The 15,391-nt window shown below is 39.6% G+C and overlaps 1 protein-coding gene across 4 annotated transcripts in view; it reads left to right on the plus strand.

Moving 5' to 3' along the window:
* Positions 1-11,019: 11,019 nt before the first annotated feature.
* Positions 11,020-15,391, plus strand: part of CRISPLD1 (cysteine rich secretory protein LCCL domain containing 1) — a 38,587-nt gene continuing 34,215 nt past the window's right edge. Inside the window, exons 1-2 of one of the 4 annotated variants that reach the window (XM_042869863.1) lie at positions 11,020-11,201; positions 12,113-12,435. In XM_042869863.1, coding sequence (XP_042725797.1) covers positions 12,178-12,435 — 258 coding nt within the window. In that variant the 5' untranslated portion in view covers positions 11,020-11,201; positions 12,113-12,177. Of the gene's footprint in view, positions 11,202-12,112; positions 12,436-15,391 lie in introns of those variants that run through there. The other 3 variants (XM_042869862.1, XM_042869861.1, XM_042869864.1) reach the window with 3 other exon arrangements.

Below are 15,391 nucleotides of genomic sequence, written 5' to 3' on the forward strand. Positions count from 1 at the left end.
AAGCAGACAGTGATATCTTTCCCATGCAAGGCCATCACAACAGTCCACCTAACCAAACCTACCAAATATATGTCTCAGTTGTGCAATCATACTGTATCATCCACGGTCTCCTTTGCACTCTCTTTGATGTGTACCAGTAAGCTGAGGAAGCCTTCTCACTCTCTGTCTCCAGCTCGCTCCCCCCCCCCCCCCCCCTTTTTTTTTTTGAAGGCAAGGAGTGATTGTGGTGTGAAAATATTGCAGTCTATACCCTCTGTAACTGTCTTGTTTGCATATATAAATATTGTTTCTTTAAGAAAAACAGGTACTGGCACCAATATTAGAATGTATGTTTTAATATTTGTGCTCATACAGATATCAGTCTGTTTAAAGTGAGAAGGCTGGATAACAGGCACACACAGCTGGCACAAAAGGGAAGCTGACCTTTCAGTATTTACCCTGGTGGTGTTTTCAATGGCACTTACCTGGCTGACATTGGCGACACTGCTTTGGAAAGTGCCAATTGACTTTGCAAATCTGAAAGCTTCTTTGCAAGACATTTACTATATGACTTGCTTGAACTTCCTTTTCTGGGGCCCCACATTTTGTAAGCAATTAATTTTTTTTTATAGCCTAAGTATTCAAAGGAAAAGTCAGTGTTTTGTTGCAAATAATCTGCACTCTGTTAAAGGTGCTATGCCTTCAAAGCAACTCAAATCCTCATGTGCCCCCCTGTTGTAGCTCCTTTAGCTGCGTGGCTTTGCAGATATCTGCAGCTGCTGTGAATGTAAAAGTGGAATTACTGGGTACAAAACATTACGCTGTGGAAGATCAATTAAATGGGATATTATTAGGAAATAGGAGTTCTCTAATAAACATCTCTACGTTTTCCAAACACCTGTATACCCATGCCCATGCTGCTGCCAAATATAAGATATAGTAATGCATAATTCATACTACACAAGTAAAAAATGTGGTAAATACATTGTACATCTACTTAGAAAAACGTGTCCAGTTATTTTGAGAGATGGAGTAGGAAATTTCAGAACTGTGAATAGATGGCTACTGAGGAAAAGAGGACTTGGAGTTGCCAGTGTGAGGCAGGTATTGCACATCAGCAAACCTGGTGAGGCAGAATATAATGGACTGGGTCCTGCTGTGAGAGAGTGGGAGTAATAGGCCTGGCTATTAGTGGAAGATCACAGCAGAAATATGGAGGAGAGGGACAGAAGGAAGTGGAGAAGAGAATCTGGTGATTGGATGAAGTCCTTAAATCAACATTGGACACGGTTAAGTTTAAAGAAGAAATGAAGGAAGAACATTTCTTCCTGCTCTGCCTGCAACTGGCAGAACTGCCAGTCTTCATGATTTCCCCTTGATACAACAAAATGTGCTACATGGAACAGTTCCTAAAGCTGTCAGTGCCTCCAAAACAGTCACTGCGTCACAGACTTTTTCCTGATACTGCAAAATAATTTACCCAGTGTTAGGAATGAGTATTTAGAGGTGCTAACAGTCAAGGCTGCACACTGAATTGTAAATGACTGGCAAATAAGCTATTAATTAAAATAGAAATTGATTCCATCTTGTGGGATTTAGGGAGAAATAAGAATCTCACAAGGTCTCTTCTGAGTGTTCTTTTAGTACAGCTAAAGGCAGCATTTTAATTTTCAAATAATCCAACCCTATAATTAAAGTTACATTTTTGCCACAAATTTTAAAATATTAATGAAACGAATAAGTCTGGCTGAAGTGCTCCAGGGCAAAATATAGAAATATGCTAACGAGCCCCTTCTTCAAAGATCTGCTTATGAAAGATCCATATTCCAACGGACAAAGTTCATGGGTCTAGATGTTCTTTGTAATTCTAATTAAATCTTTCTTTATTAATCATTTTTAAACCATCCTTCCTTTTATGACATGGTAGAATTATATATTTAATTACATTTATCAGGAAATTTAAAGAAAATATAATAACATATAATAATTTTAATTTATTTGTCTTTAAAATTGTGTTGATTTTTTCCAACTAGAATAAGTTGCCATTGAAAACAGGTAACGTGTAGGATGACATAAATTAATTCTTAATAAATGAATCATAAATGTTCATGCTGGTATAATTTATAAAGACCATTCTTGCACAGCAGGATATGAGCAATTTATTGCGAAGAAGAAGGAATTACTAACAATTTATAACAGAAAAATTAGAATGGTCAGTCCTGCCAAAATAAAATCAGAATTAAATATCATTATTGATCCTTGAACAGTTTTGTACTGAGTGTTCAACTTATACTATCAGTGTGTGGTGGAAGGTAATTTCACCTGACATTTAAGCTATGAGATTGTGAAACACTAGCACCAACTCAGAATTGTAGTAGCTAAATAATACAAATTATGCTGAATGACTTAAAACTGTCCTGTGCTCTAGACATACTAGCTGTTTCACAGACATAATCTCCAGTATCTCCCTTTTTCCTTTGGCTTCTGGTGTTCCTGGGAACAGCTGCCCCCTAAAATCCTTCCTCTAGGGGAATGACTCTTAGGATTAATAGAAATATGATGCCTCTGCCTGGTTTTGCCCAAATTAAAAAGACATTATTAAAATGAAGCAAAGCCGAATACATCATTACGTATTTCATGACAGGATCGTTCTTTATTGTTACAGATGTTAGATACATTGTTGGCGTAGGCAAAAGTGCTGGATTCACTGGTTCTCTAGGAGAAATGTTGCTGCCAAGAAGCATTCAAAAGTAAGAGTTTGGATGGCGCAAGATTTTATGGATACTGATGCAGATGATTCAGTATTGGTTACCTGAACATGTTTCACAGATGAAGATGCTGTACTAGAGATATAATCAGCCTGGTTTACCATTTTGTTTCAATTATAATATGTGAGGAAGTAGACCTGTTCTTTCCCTACATCTCTCACATTCAGCATGGCAAACAGTTTTTAAGGTGTGTGGTGTGGGAACCAGAAGTTGAGTTCAAGATAGAGTTGTAATTACGGTAGTGGATGTCTCAGAGTTAAAATCTGTTTCTTAGAGCTAGATTAATAGAATATACTATCACAGAAAATCCTGAGTTGGAAGGAACCCACAAGAGTCATTGCATCCATATCCTGAATCCACACAAGGCCACCCAAAAATCAAACTCTTGAGTGCATTGTGCAAACACTTCTTGAACCCCAGCAGCTCAGTGCTGTGTCCACTGCCCTGGGAAAACCTGTATCATATGCATTTCTCCCAGCTCACTAAAAAAACCTCTGAACTAGGAGGATTATGACAACCTGTGCTGATATTTGACGAAGGTACCTCACAGCTCTGGTCATACTAGTACTAGTACTATGTAAATGACAGCAGTTCTCAGCTTGAAGGGACCTGATATCAGCAGGCTGATACTGCTGCTGATTTCATCTGACAATTCTGCTTGAGATTATGCTCTGCCACGATTTACGGAATCACAGAATAGCTTGGGTTGGAAGGGACCTCAAGGATCATCAAGTTCCAACCCCTGCCATTGGCAGAGTCACCAACCTCCAGATCTGCTACTAGACCAGGCTGCCCAGGGCCCCATCCAATCTGGTCTTGAACACCTCCAGGGATGGAGCACCTACAGCATCTCTGGGCAACCTGTTTCAGTACCTCACCACTGTCTCTGTGGAGAACTTCCCCTTGACATCTAATCTAAGCCTTCCCTCCTTGAGCCTAAAACCATTCCCCCTTGACCCATCCTTACCTACCTGAGTAAAAAGTTGATTCCCCCTACTTACTGCAACTGTGAAGAATATCTACTGCAACTGAAAAATATCTATATTCCCACCTTACTTCAGAAAGTGTAATATACTCTGGAGATGGCTAAATCAAGATGTTTCTTTTCCAGAGAAAAGACTGAATTAATAACTCTCAGAGAATCAAACTATAAACAGGATTGTGCCATTACAATTTATCTGTTAAGCCATAGTAAAATTAAATGCTCTATTCTAACTGGCAGGAATGGGTGCAAACTTCAGTTTCTTCCTCAAATATGCTGTTCCAATAATTCTTATAAATAAATTTACAACTAAGCAGTCAACATTTTATAATTACATTCATTTTATAAATACATTCAGTTTAGACTTGGTTTTGTTCAAAACTTCACAAGATGATATCCACTCATCTTGGAGTAAAAGCTGTTTTTGGGGAAAATGTTCAAATGAAGCAACACTGTGAGCCCAAGAGCAACATAAATTTTGTTAAATTATTCTGTTAAATTATGTGTCTGGAGACAATAAAAACCACCAGCAAAGTTCCCAGTCCTATTCCAAATCAGTCAGCAGCAAAGGACTTGGAACAAAATGTTTCTGAGAAAGGATGGTAAACACTGTCCTTAAGGCTTGAATTTGTTGCAGATCTATGGGTATATCCACTAAACAAAACAAAAACAAAAACAAACAAAAAAAAATAATTAAAAAAAAGAGTTCAGTGTGTATCTGTGAGCTTGAAAGACAGGAGGGAATCCACAGGAAAAAATAGACTATTTCTTTGAGAAAGTAACTGCTTTTCATGTCAGCACTTTTTTTTTTTTTTTTTTTTTTTTTTTTGTTGTTGTTGTTGTTGTTGTTGTTGTTCAGTCAACAATATACTTTTTGATCCTTAGCAGCTAAGGGGAAAAATTCACTAGTTTTATAATTAAAAGAAAGTTCTACAATTAGAACTATTCCCTGTATTATTCTTCTATAACATATCTTTACAGAAACTTCAATCATGAGATTTTTTTTCTTAATGATAGCTTGCCTTCCTCTCACCCCAGCTCCCCAGTGGCTTTAAACTCTGACATTAGGAAGCATTTCTTTACTGTGTGGGTAATGGAGCACTGGCACAGGTTGCACAGAGAGGCTGTGAGGTCTCCTCCTTGGAGATCTCCAGAAGCTGCCTGGACATGGCCCTAGGCCCCCTGCTCTGAGTGTCACTGCTTGAGCAGTGATTGGGCTAGAAGTCTTCCAAGACCCCTGAGAACCTCAGCCATTCTGCGATCCTGTGGTTCAGTGATTTCTCCATTGGTTGAAGTCCTTTTTGGATTTCATATTAGTTGCAGAATGTTAATGGATGATAAATTTTATTTATTGTTGATCTCAAACAAAATAAAGCTGAAAAAATAAACTGTACTTAATCTCAATTATAAACAAAGTAAAAGCTCCCCTAAGTAGAAATAATTACTTCCAATCATTGTGAACAGGCAAAAAAGGAATATTTTTCAAAATAAGGCCACGATACAATCATATTTCAATCCTCATGCAATCACTGCATTCAAATTTTAGAATGAAACCTTTTAAACTGGTAACATAAAAGTAAAATGTTCATGCTATTTATTTCTAACTTATAAAAGTTACATTCAAATAATTGTTATTTTACGTGCCTTTAAAATCCAACTGAAATTTGATTCATTTACTGTCATGAGCAACTGTGGTTACTTTTGAGTCACTTAGGAGAAATAGCCAGTGAAGACAGTACAGAAAAACATTTTTACTGATTTTGCTTTCCATCATAGTGATGGAGATAATCCATGATAATAGTTATGGTTCCTTTTCCCAAAGGTAAATAACAGTGAAACATTATGAATGTCTTTGTTAAGTGCTGATCTTTTAAATAATCTTCAGGCTCCTCTGAGAGACAGTCGGGAACCATGATCTTTGTGAATTCTGATGGTGAACTACCAAACAGCATGTTGTGAAAACTGTGCTGAGGAGTGCATGGTAATGCTTGTTCATAAAAGGAACTGGTTTGCAATGCCACCTTGTACAACGGAAAGCGCTTAGGCTCTTGTCTAATTTCTGATAGATTATGTGGGATGTTTATGCATCTTTTTACCCTGGTAAATCTGGCCATAGGAAAGCTATGTCCTGTTGTTTTTTGCTGAGTTCTGCCTCTCGATCACCATTAAAGCTGTCCTCAACAATGGATTTGGCTGAGACATTTTTGGTTGAAGAAAATGTTGCAACATTAGAATAATTTTATTTTGGATGAAGGTTTCCCACCACACACAGAACAGGTAATTATCACCATATGTCCTCTCTTTACTTCTTTCGCTGTCCTTTTCTTTTGTGACATGTTTTTAAACCTGCTCAAGAAAAACTCAAAACCAGTAGGGACACTTTAGGCAAAAGCTAAAAGTCAGGATTTGAGCATATCCCAACAAAGAAGCACTGCCCTGCATCAAGCATTGACTGAAATTTAAAAATTGGTCTCCTACCTTACAGACTTATCTGATGAAACGTCTCATGCTTTGCCATTTTTGTGGAAGTCTGAAGACAATTACCACACGATGAGCACAAGTAGTCATGGTATCTAAAGAGGCAGGCTTGATTTGAAATAGCAACATTTTTTGTTCATGTGACACCACAGCATCAAATAGAGAATCAGAAGGTATATTAGCCAAAGATGTTTAAAATCAAAAGAAAGATGGTCTGGGTTTTGAGTCTTCCTTTTGTTTTTAAGTAAAAGCCCAGCTTTTATAATTTAGAAGATTTGTAAGTGTGCATTATATGTAGTAGAGCCTTTCTCGCTTTCTTTCTTACTTGGTGATGCCACTTTTTCTTAATCAAATTATCCACACTTAAGGACCGTGTATATATTTTCTGTTAGAAAAACATTGATGATGAAGTAAAATATCTCTCATCCAGTCCTTTGTTTACTTACAAAGACTGCTGGAATTCTGTCTCCTCAAATCCAGAAAGGCTCAAAGAGCAGAAAATATTCGTCCCTTCAAAACTGAAAGGATTTTAGACAAAGTTTGTGCTAAAAATATTCCCTTCCAAGGTTTCTTCAGTGCCTATTCTTATTGCTTGTCCAGCGTGTAGCTGGGGCACTCTTATGATTTTATTTTTTTTTTAATTTCTTCTGCAGCTATTTAAAAAATAGTTACTCACACAGTCTGCATATATTCTTGTTTGCATGTGCCTTTGGGAAGGAAAGATGATTAGTTTTAGTTTCAGGAGATATAATGGTGCATAACTGATTATTATAACAATTTTAAATTATAGATGATAGTTATATCTACAGTGTTGGAGGTTTAAACCAATCCAGAATAAGGCAAACGGAAAAAATGATCTCCCATAAACTGATCAAGACAAGAGATTCAGGCAATTGCATTTATATATGAACAAAATTAGTGGATAGGCCCAAATCCCATTTTTCAAAGTCACAACACTTTTATGTGGTCACAAATCATACAGCCATAAATCAAATACAAAGGGCACAGTCACAAAGTGTAAAGGGTTTATTCACTTACTGATAAATTAGCTGAAAAAAAAAATAAATCAATTTCAATGAGAACATTTCTCTTTTTGTATTAGTATTTAATTCATTTAAAAACCTGCATTATAATAATATGATAAGGTCCTCAATCTGACAAAGACCAAATATGAACAAGTGCTTTCTATACAGTGTGATGAACACAGAGACTGAAAGATGTTTGATACATGTTATACATATAAAGTTCAGCAATTGTCCAGTGCTGATGATGTACATCAGTCCAGTGCTGATGATGTACATCAAGGACAGCTACTAAACTTCCCAATGACTAAAGGGAACTCCATAAATATCATCATTCCCATAGATTTTTATTTTTATTTTTTTTCAGTTTCTTGGCTATGATAATATTCATAATCAGCTATAACTCTTAACTTCTGCTGCTTTCTAATGATACACCACTTGTACCTGTATAAAGAGTAAATGTCTTGGTATGAATGACATAGAGGTGAGATAAAGAAATGCAAGGCACATATGGAACTGAACATAGCAAGGGATATGAAAAATAGCAAGAAGGGATTCTATGGGTACATTGGTTAAAAGAAAGATCAAGCAGTGTGTACTCCCTCTGATAAATAAGAAGGGAGAACTGGAAACAGACATAGAAAAGACTGAGGTACTCAAGTTTTTTGCCTCAGTCTTCACTGGAAGTCAGTCCCATGTCTTTCAAGTACCTGAACATCTAGGTGGAAGGTGAGGGAGCAAATCCCTCCTACTATAAGCAAAGAGCAAGCCTGAGACCACCTGTTAAGGCTGGATGTGTACAAGTCTAAAGGGACTATTGACCTGCATCCCAAGCTCTTGAAGTAAAGGGCTGATGAAGTTGCCAAGCTGTGTCTGTCAAGTGAAGTCCTTGGAGACTGGAAGAAAGGGAAACATCACTCTTATTTTTAAGAAAGGTAGAAAAGAAGACCTGGGGAGCTACAGGCCACTGAACCTCATGTCTGTGCCTGGGAAGATCATGGAACAGATCTTCCTGGAAAACATGTTAAGGCACATGCAAAGGATGTAGGTGATTAAACAAAGCCAGCACAACTTTACCAAGGGAAGATCATGCCTGACCAATCAAGTGGCTTTCTACAAGGGAGTGACAGCATCAGTAGACAAATGAATCATGTTTACCTGGACTTCTGAAAGGCCTTTTATATGGTCCCACACCACATTCTTATCTCTAAATTGGAAACATATGAATTTGAAGGGTGGACTGTTTGATGGATAAGGAATTGGATGGATGGAGTTATGGCTCTATGTCCAAGTGGAGGCTGATGATGAGTGGTGTCCCTCAGGGTTCTGTCTTGGGACTAATGTTCTTCAAAATCTTTATCAACAGCCTAGAGAGCAGGATTGAGTGTATCATCAGGAAGTTCACTGATGACAATAAGCTGCGTGATATTGTTGAAACAACAAAAGGAAGAGATCCATCCAAAGGGATCTTGACAAGGTGGAAAAATGAGATTATGTGAACCTAATGAGATTCAATGGGTCTAAGTGCAAGGTGTTGCACTTGGGTCAGGACAATCCTGGAAATATGTATAGACTGGGAGAAGAACTCATTGAGAGCAACCCTGCCAGGAAGGATTTGGGAATTACAGTGGATGAAAAGCTTGCCATGGACCTGCAGGTCCAGAGGACAGTCAAAAGATGATCAGAGGACTCAAATACTTCTCCTGTGATGGAAGGCTGAGGTACCTGGGCTTGATCAGCCGGGAGAAGTGAATTGTGGCTATCTAGTATTCAATAGGAGCTTATGTACAAAATGGAGACCAGCTTTTTACTTAATCTGACAGTAATAGGACAGGGGTGAAGTTTTAAAATAAAGGAGGGGAGGTGTAGATGTTAGGAAGAAATCCTTTACTCAGTAGATGATGAGGCACTGGAACAGGTTGTCCAGAGAAATTGTGGAAGCCCCATCCCTGGAGGTGTGTAAGGCCAGGTTGGATGGGGCTCTGGGCAGCCGTATCTAGTGATTAGCAACCCTGTCCACAGCAGGAAGTTTGGAACTTGATCATAGAATCATTGAATTCTTAGAGTTGAAATGGACCTGTAAAGGTCATGTAGTCTAACTCCTCTGCAATGAAAAGGGACAAGCACAGACAAATCAGGTTACCCAGGGCTTGATCCAGACTCTCCTTGAAAGTCTCCATGGATGGGGCATCGATCACATCTGTAGGCAACCTGTTCCAGTGGCTCACTATCCTAACTGTAAAACACTTTTTCCTTATATCCAACATAAATCTACCCTCTTTGAGCTTGAAGCCATTTCCCCTTGTTCTATCACCCCAGGCCCTGCTAAAGAGTCTGTCCCCCTCTTTCCTGTAGCTTCCCTTTAGGTATTGAAAGGCCACTGTAAGGTCATCTCAGAGCCTTTTCTTCTCTAAGCTCAATGGCCCAGCTCTTTCAGCTTGTTCTCATAGGATAGGTATTCTACCCCTTTGGTAATTTCTGTAGCCCTCCTCTGGATGAGCTCCAACAATTCCATATCTCTTCTGTACTAAGGAGTCCACATCTGGGCACAGTACTCCAGGTAAGGCCTCACAGCACAGAGCAGAGGGGCAGGATCACTTTCCTTGACCTGCTGGCCATGCTTTTTTAGATTAGATGATCTTTAAAGTCTCTTCCAAACCAAGTATTGGTCTTTGGACATTTTTGTAACTACATCAAATTAGATGAATAAGACATGACTACTACAAAAAATCCAGATCTGATGTGCAAACTCTATGAAGTTCTGATCCATATCTCAGCTCTGAAAAAAAAATATCATAGAGAGCAACCAATATAGATCATAATGTTTTTATATATTGTGGTACATAAGTAGCAGAGTACTCATAGAAGCTTGTTAAACAGGTTACATTCAAAGTTTTTAAGGAAATTCTAACTAAAAGTGAGAAAGAGAGGGTACAGTAAGAAGCAGTGTGTTCCTTGCACATTATTGTTTCTCTTGGGCCCAAGAAATTTGGAAGCATTTATGGAGCCAGTCTGAAGCCAGCTGGATTCTGATGAATTTTAACCTCAGCCTCCCAATAGCTGAAAACGAAAATACAGAAAACCTTTGCAAGCTGGTATAGCAGTACTGTGAAGACTGGAAGCTGGTCAATCCCACTGTTAACTCAGGGCACCAAATCATACTAAATAAGTGAAACATTGTCTCTAGTGGTTTGGATAAAAAATAATAACCAAGCTACAGGACTTTGATGTAACTATAATTCAAAAGTTCACCTCTGATACCTAGTTTCGCTGGAAAATATACTTGTTACAAGCTTCTCTCCTGTAGCTTTGTGCTACATAGTACGTATAGCAAATAGCATTCTACTTTGTGAAGCCAAGCTTCAAGCAGCTGCTCTGAATCCATAGTTCAAAATTCCTGCCCTGATACCTCTTGCTGTATTCACACGGTCTGGGCTTTTGGGAGCTGAACACCCAGCTTTTTGGCTTTGCTGAAGCCAACTGACCGCTCAGCATCCTCTGAGCTGCCCACGGGTGGAGGTGGCGGGGGAGTAGGGCCCTCTCTCAACCTTTTCTGGGCCACTACTTTGGTAGGAGCAAAGCCAGCTTCTGACGGGCGGCAGAGCTCGCGGCCGTCCAGGTGAGGACGGGCGGTGCGGTGAGCGGGGGGCGGCCGCGGAGCCCGGAACCCGGAGCGCGGATCGCGGCCCGCCCCCGGGGTGCTGGGAGGGGTGGCCGCCTCACGTCACCGCCACCCGCGATAAATGCCCGGCGAGGCGGGAGTCGGGAGGAAGAAGCGTGGAGCTCCCAGGGGCGGCGGCGCGCTCGGCGACATCCACCCCTCGCCGGCACAACTCGTTCGCAACCCGGCAACCACCGCTGGGGCGAGGCCGTGCCCGGGCCCTCCTTCCCAGCCCCCCGAGCCCGGCGCGGGCCTGGCGAGGCGGCGGAGCGAAGCTGGCTGCGGAGAGAGGAGGCAGCCGCCGCCGGAGGGTAAGGGCAGCGTCCAGCCCGGGGGCGGAGGCACCGTTCGGGAGGGGGCCGCTCCCCGCGGGCCGCAGGGCAGGGCCGGGACGCGGCTCCGTGGCGGCCGCTCGGCGTTGGGAGAGCCCCGCGCTGCTCCTCCGACTCTTTTTGTTGTGCTCCCAGCGGCGGGTCCGGCTCGGGCGGTGGCGGGATTCATGCTTTTTTCCCCTGGGGGAGGGAGGCACCGTAGTTTTCCTCCTCCTGAGCATAGCTCAGTCAAGTAACAGGCGGCGTTGGCACGTTGCGTTCTTGATGCAGTGGTACTTTTTCAAGCGTTGTCCGTGGTTTTTTTCTGTTTGTTTTTTTGTTGTTGTTGTTTTTTTCGATGAATGGGATGACCCCCATCTCCCCCCATTCTCTTGCCAGAGCTGAGTAACTTTAGTTCTATTAGGTATTTGGAAATCATAAAATAAAAGCTTTCATCGGAGTCTTGTTTTGAAATGCATCAAGAAGGGATATTTTGTATCTACTCCACTGTGTTTCTCATTTAACATTTTGAAATGGATTTTTTTGTTTTGTTTTGTTTATAAATTCCAATACTAGGAAAATTATCTACAGCTAATCTTCCTCTATGTCTGGCTTCTGTTAAGTAGCTGCAGAAAGCATGCTTTCTTGCATGCAGACACTAAAATGTGCATGCCAGAGTGTATACAAAAGCACTTGGACAACTGAAGTTCACAAAGTTGAAGATAAGCGATCTTTCCAAACAGCAGCTTGTATTTATTAGTGTATATAACACGCAGCATTCTTGCTTCTCCCTCTTAATCGACAGTGGCCAACTCTGTATACACTATAGTTTGACTTTTTTTGCTTAATGAATTCATACAGACCAGTGCTTCAACCTCCAAATTACATTACTCTCTCTTATGCGTTTGCAGCCAACAGACCTGGAAAAAAGACTTTGTCTTGGAGCTAACTCCTGAGCATTCTGAGATCATTCATCATGAAGTATGTAGTGCAGGAATGGCTCGGAGTAACTACCTTGCTATTCATAGCTCAAGCAGTTTCTGCAATGGTTCTTCCCAATGCCACGCTCTTAGAGGAACTTTTGGAAAAATACATGGATGAAGATGGTGAGTGGTGGATCGCCAAGCAGAGAGGGAAAAGGGCTATCACAGACAGTGATATGCAAAGTATCTTGGATCTTCATAATAAGTTACGGGGTCAGGTGTATCCACCAGCTTCCAATATGGAATATATGGTAAGGAAAAACTGATAGCCACATGCAGAAAGAAATGTTCTTTAGAGTAGTTACTGTCACTTTATAAAGCAGCGTAATTTCAGTCATAGCTTGCCTGATTTCTTCTTACAAATGCTTGTTTTTGTCTCTCTCTCTCTTTTTTTTTTTTTTTTTTTACTTTGTACAGGAGTGAACTTTGAGTTAAAAATGCTTTGTATGTATCTTGTTGTATTTTATTGATATTAATAGGTTTAATCTCTCATATCTCCTTTATTTAATTTAAGAGGCAATTCCTTCGGATCAGGGGCCAATTTCCAAAATTGCATTATTCAGAATAGTTGATTGTGGCCTATGAAGTTACCATCTGAGAAGAGCACTGAACTATGGAGCTTCAAAATAACATGGATTCTCTCCCACGCTTCTAGGTTGGATGCAATTTCTGAGCAAAAAGAGGCTCCTATAAAGTCTTTTGTTCGAGTTGACATGTGCTGGAGTTCTGTATGTTCCCATGTCTAACAGATTAATAATGTAATACATAATTTCTGTATTTTAATCTGTCTTCTGTAAAATATACAGACATATAGAAGTCTGTCTATTTTAGTTTGTTTGTAGATATAAATCTGCCATGTTTATGAGCTTAAATTTCATGCCGTAGTTCAACATTGTCTATTTCTTTTGTTGATTAGATCAAACTAGGTTATTGGAGCTTTTAACAAGAATTACATTTTCCTCCATAGTCTTGTTCTTGCAGAAGCACCCAAATCTTACTCCTATATCTATAATGTGTATTATTTATCTGACCCTTCATCAGAGGAAGTGTTACTGAGTTGTTAACACCAAACATTGCACCAAATATAACACTTTTCATTGTGAGTTTATAACAAAGGATCATGTTAGCATATCTCAGGACTTAAATATCTTTCCGAGCTTGGAGCTATGTCTCTATTAGCTTGGAGATATGATTGAACTGAGAATGTATGTGTCATAGAGAAACCGTGTTTGCTTAAGTCATCAATAAAGGTAGTTTAACTTGAACGTACTATATGAATTTTATTATATTAAGCTATGCACATTCAAAGAATTAGTTACTACATTCTGTCTCCAAACAAAAAGAGGATTGTATCTTAAACCTCTTTAGTTCTTTCAGTTACTGTTGTCTGCACATACCCTTAAACTTTGTTGAGGGCTTTTTTTTTTCAAACTTTTCAGTAATATGCATTACATTTTTTGTCTCTAAAAATGAAGGTTGATTTTTTTTTTTTTCTTTTTTTCTGGGAAACTTTTTTTTTTTTTTTAAAGTAGTCAAGCCTTCTTTCTGTAAAATGACACTAGGAAAGACTATTAAGTTAGAGAAGATAAAAGGTCTGTAACCGGTTGAACTAAGGAATGGAGATGTTTTCAGATGCAGGAAGCTATGAGAAGGATCTGGAACTAGGCTGAGTGTCTGGGGAGGTACTGAGGAGTTGCCAGCAGAGAGGGAAAGAAAATTTGATGAGTACATGCGGTTAGGAGAAGAGCTGGGTCTCTCAGGGTGGAGAAAAACTGAGAAATCAGAGCTTAGAGGAGGAGGTTTTGAGACTGCTAAGAGGCTACTGGAAAGTCTGAGCCTGGGATTGTTTGAGAAGGGAGGTTGTAGCTGGAGGAAGCAAGCAGAAGCAAAGATGGTGAACCAAGAGGATTGTTTAGGAAAGAACACATCTACTGCTTGAGAAGAAGAAGGTAGTGACTGAATTTGTGAATGCTGGAAGATACATTTTGTGATACAGTTTATGACTGACTGTCTACCTTGTTTTCTACATAAGATGTCATAAAGGCTGTTCTGCTTCTTAATAGCTCAAAAAATTGGGTACAAAATTGCAAATGAGATGGGTAGCCCCAGATTGAGCTGTGAGTAGCTGTAAAGGAAGCTTGTTTTGTCCCCCACTTAAAGGGAAAACAACAACAAAAAAATCTTGGGAAACCTAATGACCAGTCATTATTATAGAGCATATAGGCAAAAGATAAACTTAGAGGCAAAATCCATTCTCTCATAACTTCTGACAGATATTGTAGCTGTATAATTATTAGTGCTGTTCTCTTGTCCATGATTGAATATAGGCAGATACATGTTTTTACATCTTAATAAACACTTTACTTTTCTGGACACATACTAAGGTATGTACCATTGTGGCCTTTCCAGACAAAGAGATAAACACTCTTAGATCTGGTTTCAGAAGCTTTTGTGACCTCTGGGTCAGTTCTCTGAATCATGGAAAGGTCAAGGAGTCAATTATGAATGGAATTATAACTGCATTTGCCTTTTTTTTTTTTTTTTTTTTTTTTTTTGTTAATAAAGGATGGATGGTGTTGAGAATCTTAAAAGTAATTTTAAAAAGATCTTTGCAATATGATTAAGATATGTGAGGCCTTACAAAGGCAAGTTCAAAAATCCCTCTGATTGTTTTCCTGATATTTAGTGAGCTAGAGAAGTACAGCTGAAATATTTTTGTCTACTTTTGGAGTGCTTTATTAGTATAAAACTCCTGGCAGAAACCTTCCTGCTATGGGCACAGCCATGTCAGTATGAGCAGCCCTTTGTACTAGTACAGTCCTTCTTTGAAAACAGGGCTGGCTGTACTGGTGAAAATGAAGAATTAACAGTGTACAGAATCTGAGAGGAGATGGTGAAGGTTCAGGTGCCTCACTCATATGCCTATTTCTCTCTAAGTCTGTTGTAGAGCTTAAAATCTTCAAGTGTGTTTGGAGCTGGGAACAAGTATGTGGGAGCTATCTTCTCTCATTACACAATTCATATTTTTCAATTATGCTAAACTAACAGTCAGCTTTACGTGAAAATGCCTCTGTCCTGCTCCTGCCACTGATACATATCTGAGTTGATGATGAGATTGGTTTAACTGATTAAAGAATCAGAAACATGTCCCTCTTTCGTCCCTCTTTCGTCCCTCTTTCGTCCCTCTTTCGTCCCTCTTTCGTCCCT

This window comes from Lagopus leucura, unplaced genomic scaffold (genome assembly GCF_019238085.1).
Source record: "Lagopus leucura isolate 7727_CA_CO unplaced genomic scaffold, USGS_WTPT01 Super-Scaffold_100002, whole genome shotgun sequence".
NCBI classification, from domain to species: domain Eukaryota; kingdom Metazoa; phylum Chordata; class Aves; order Galliformes; family Phasianidae; genus Lagopus; species Lagopus leucura.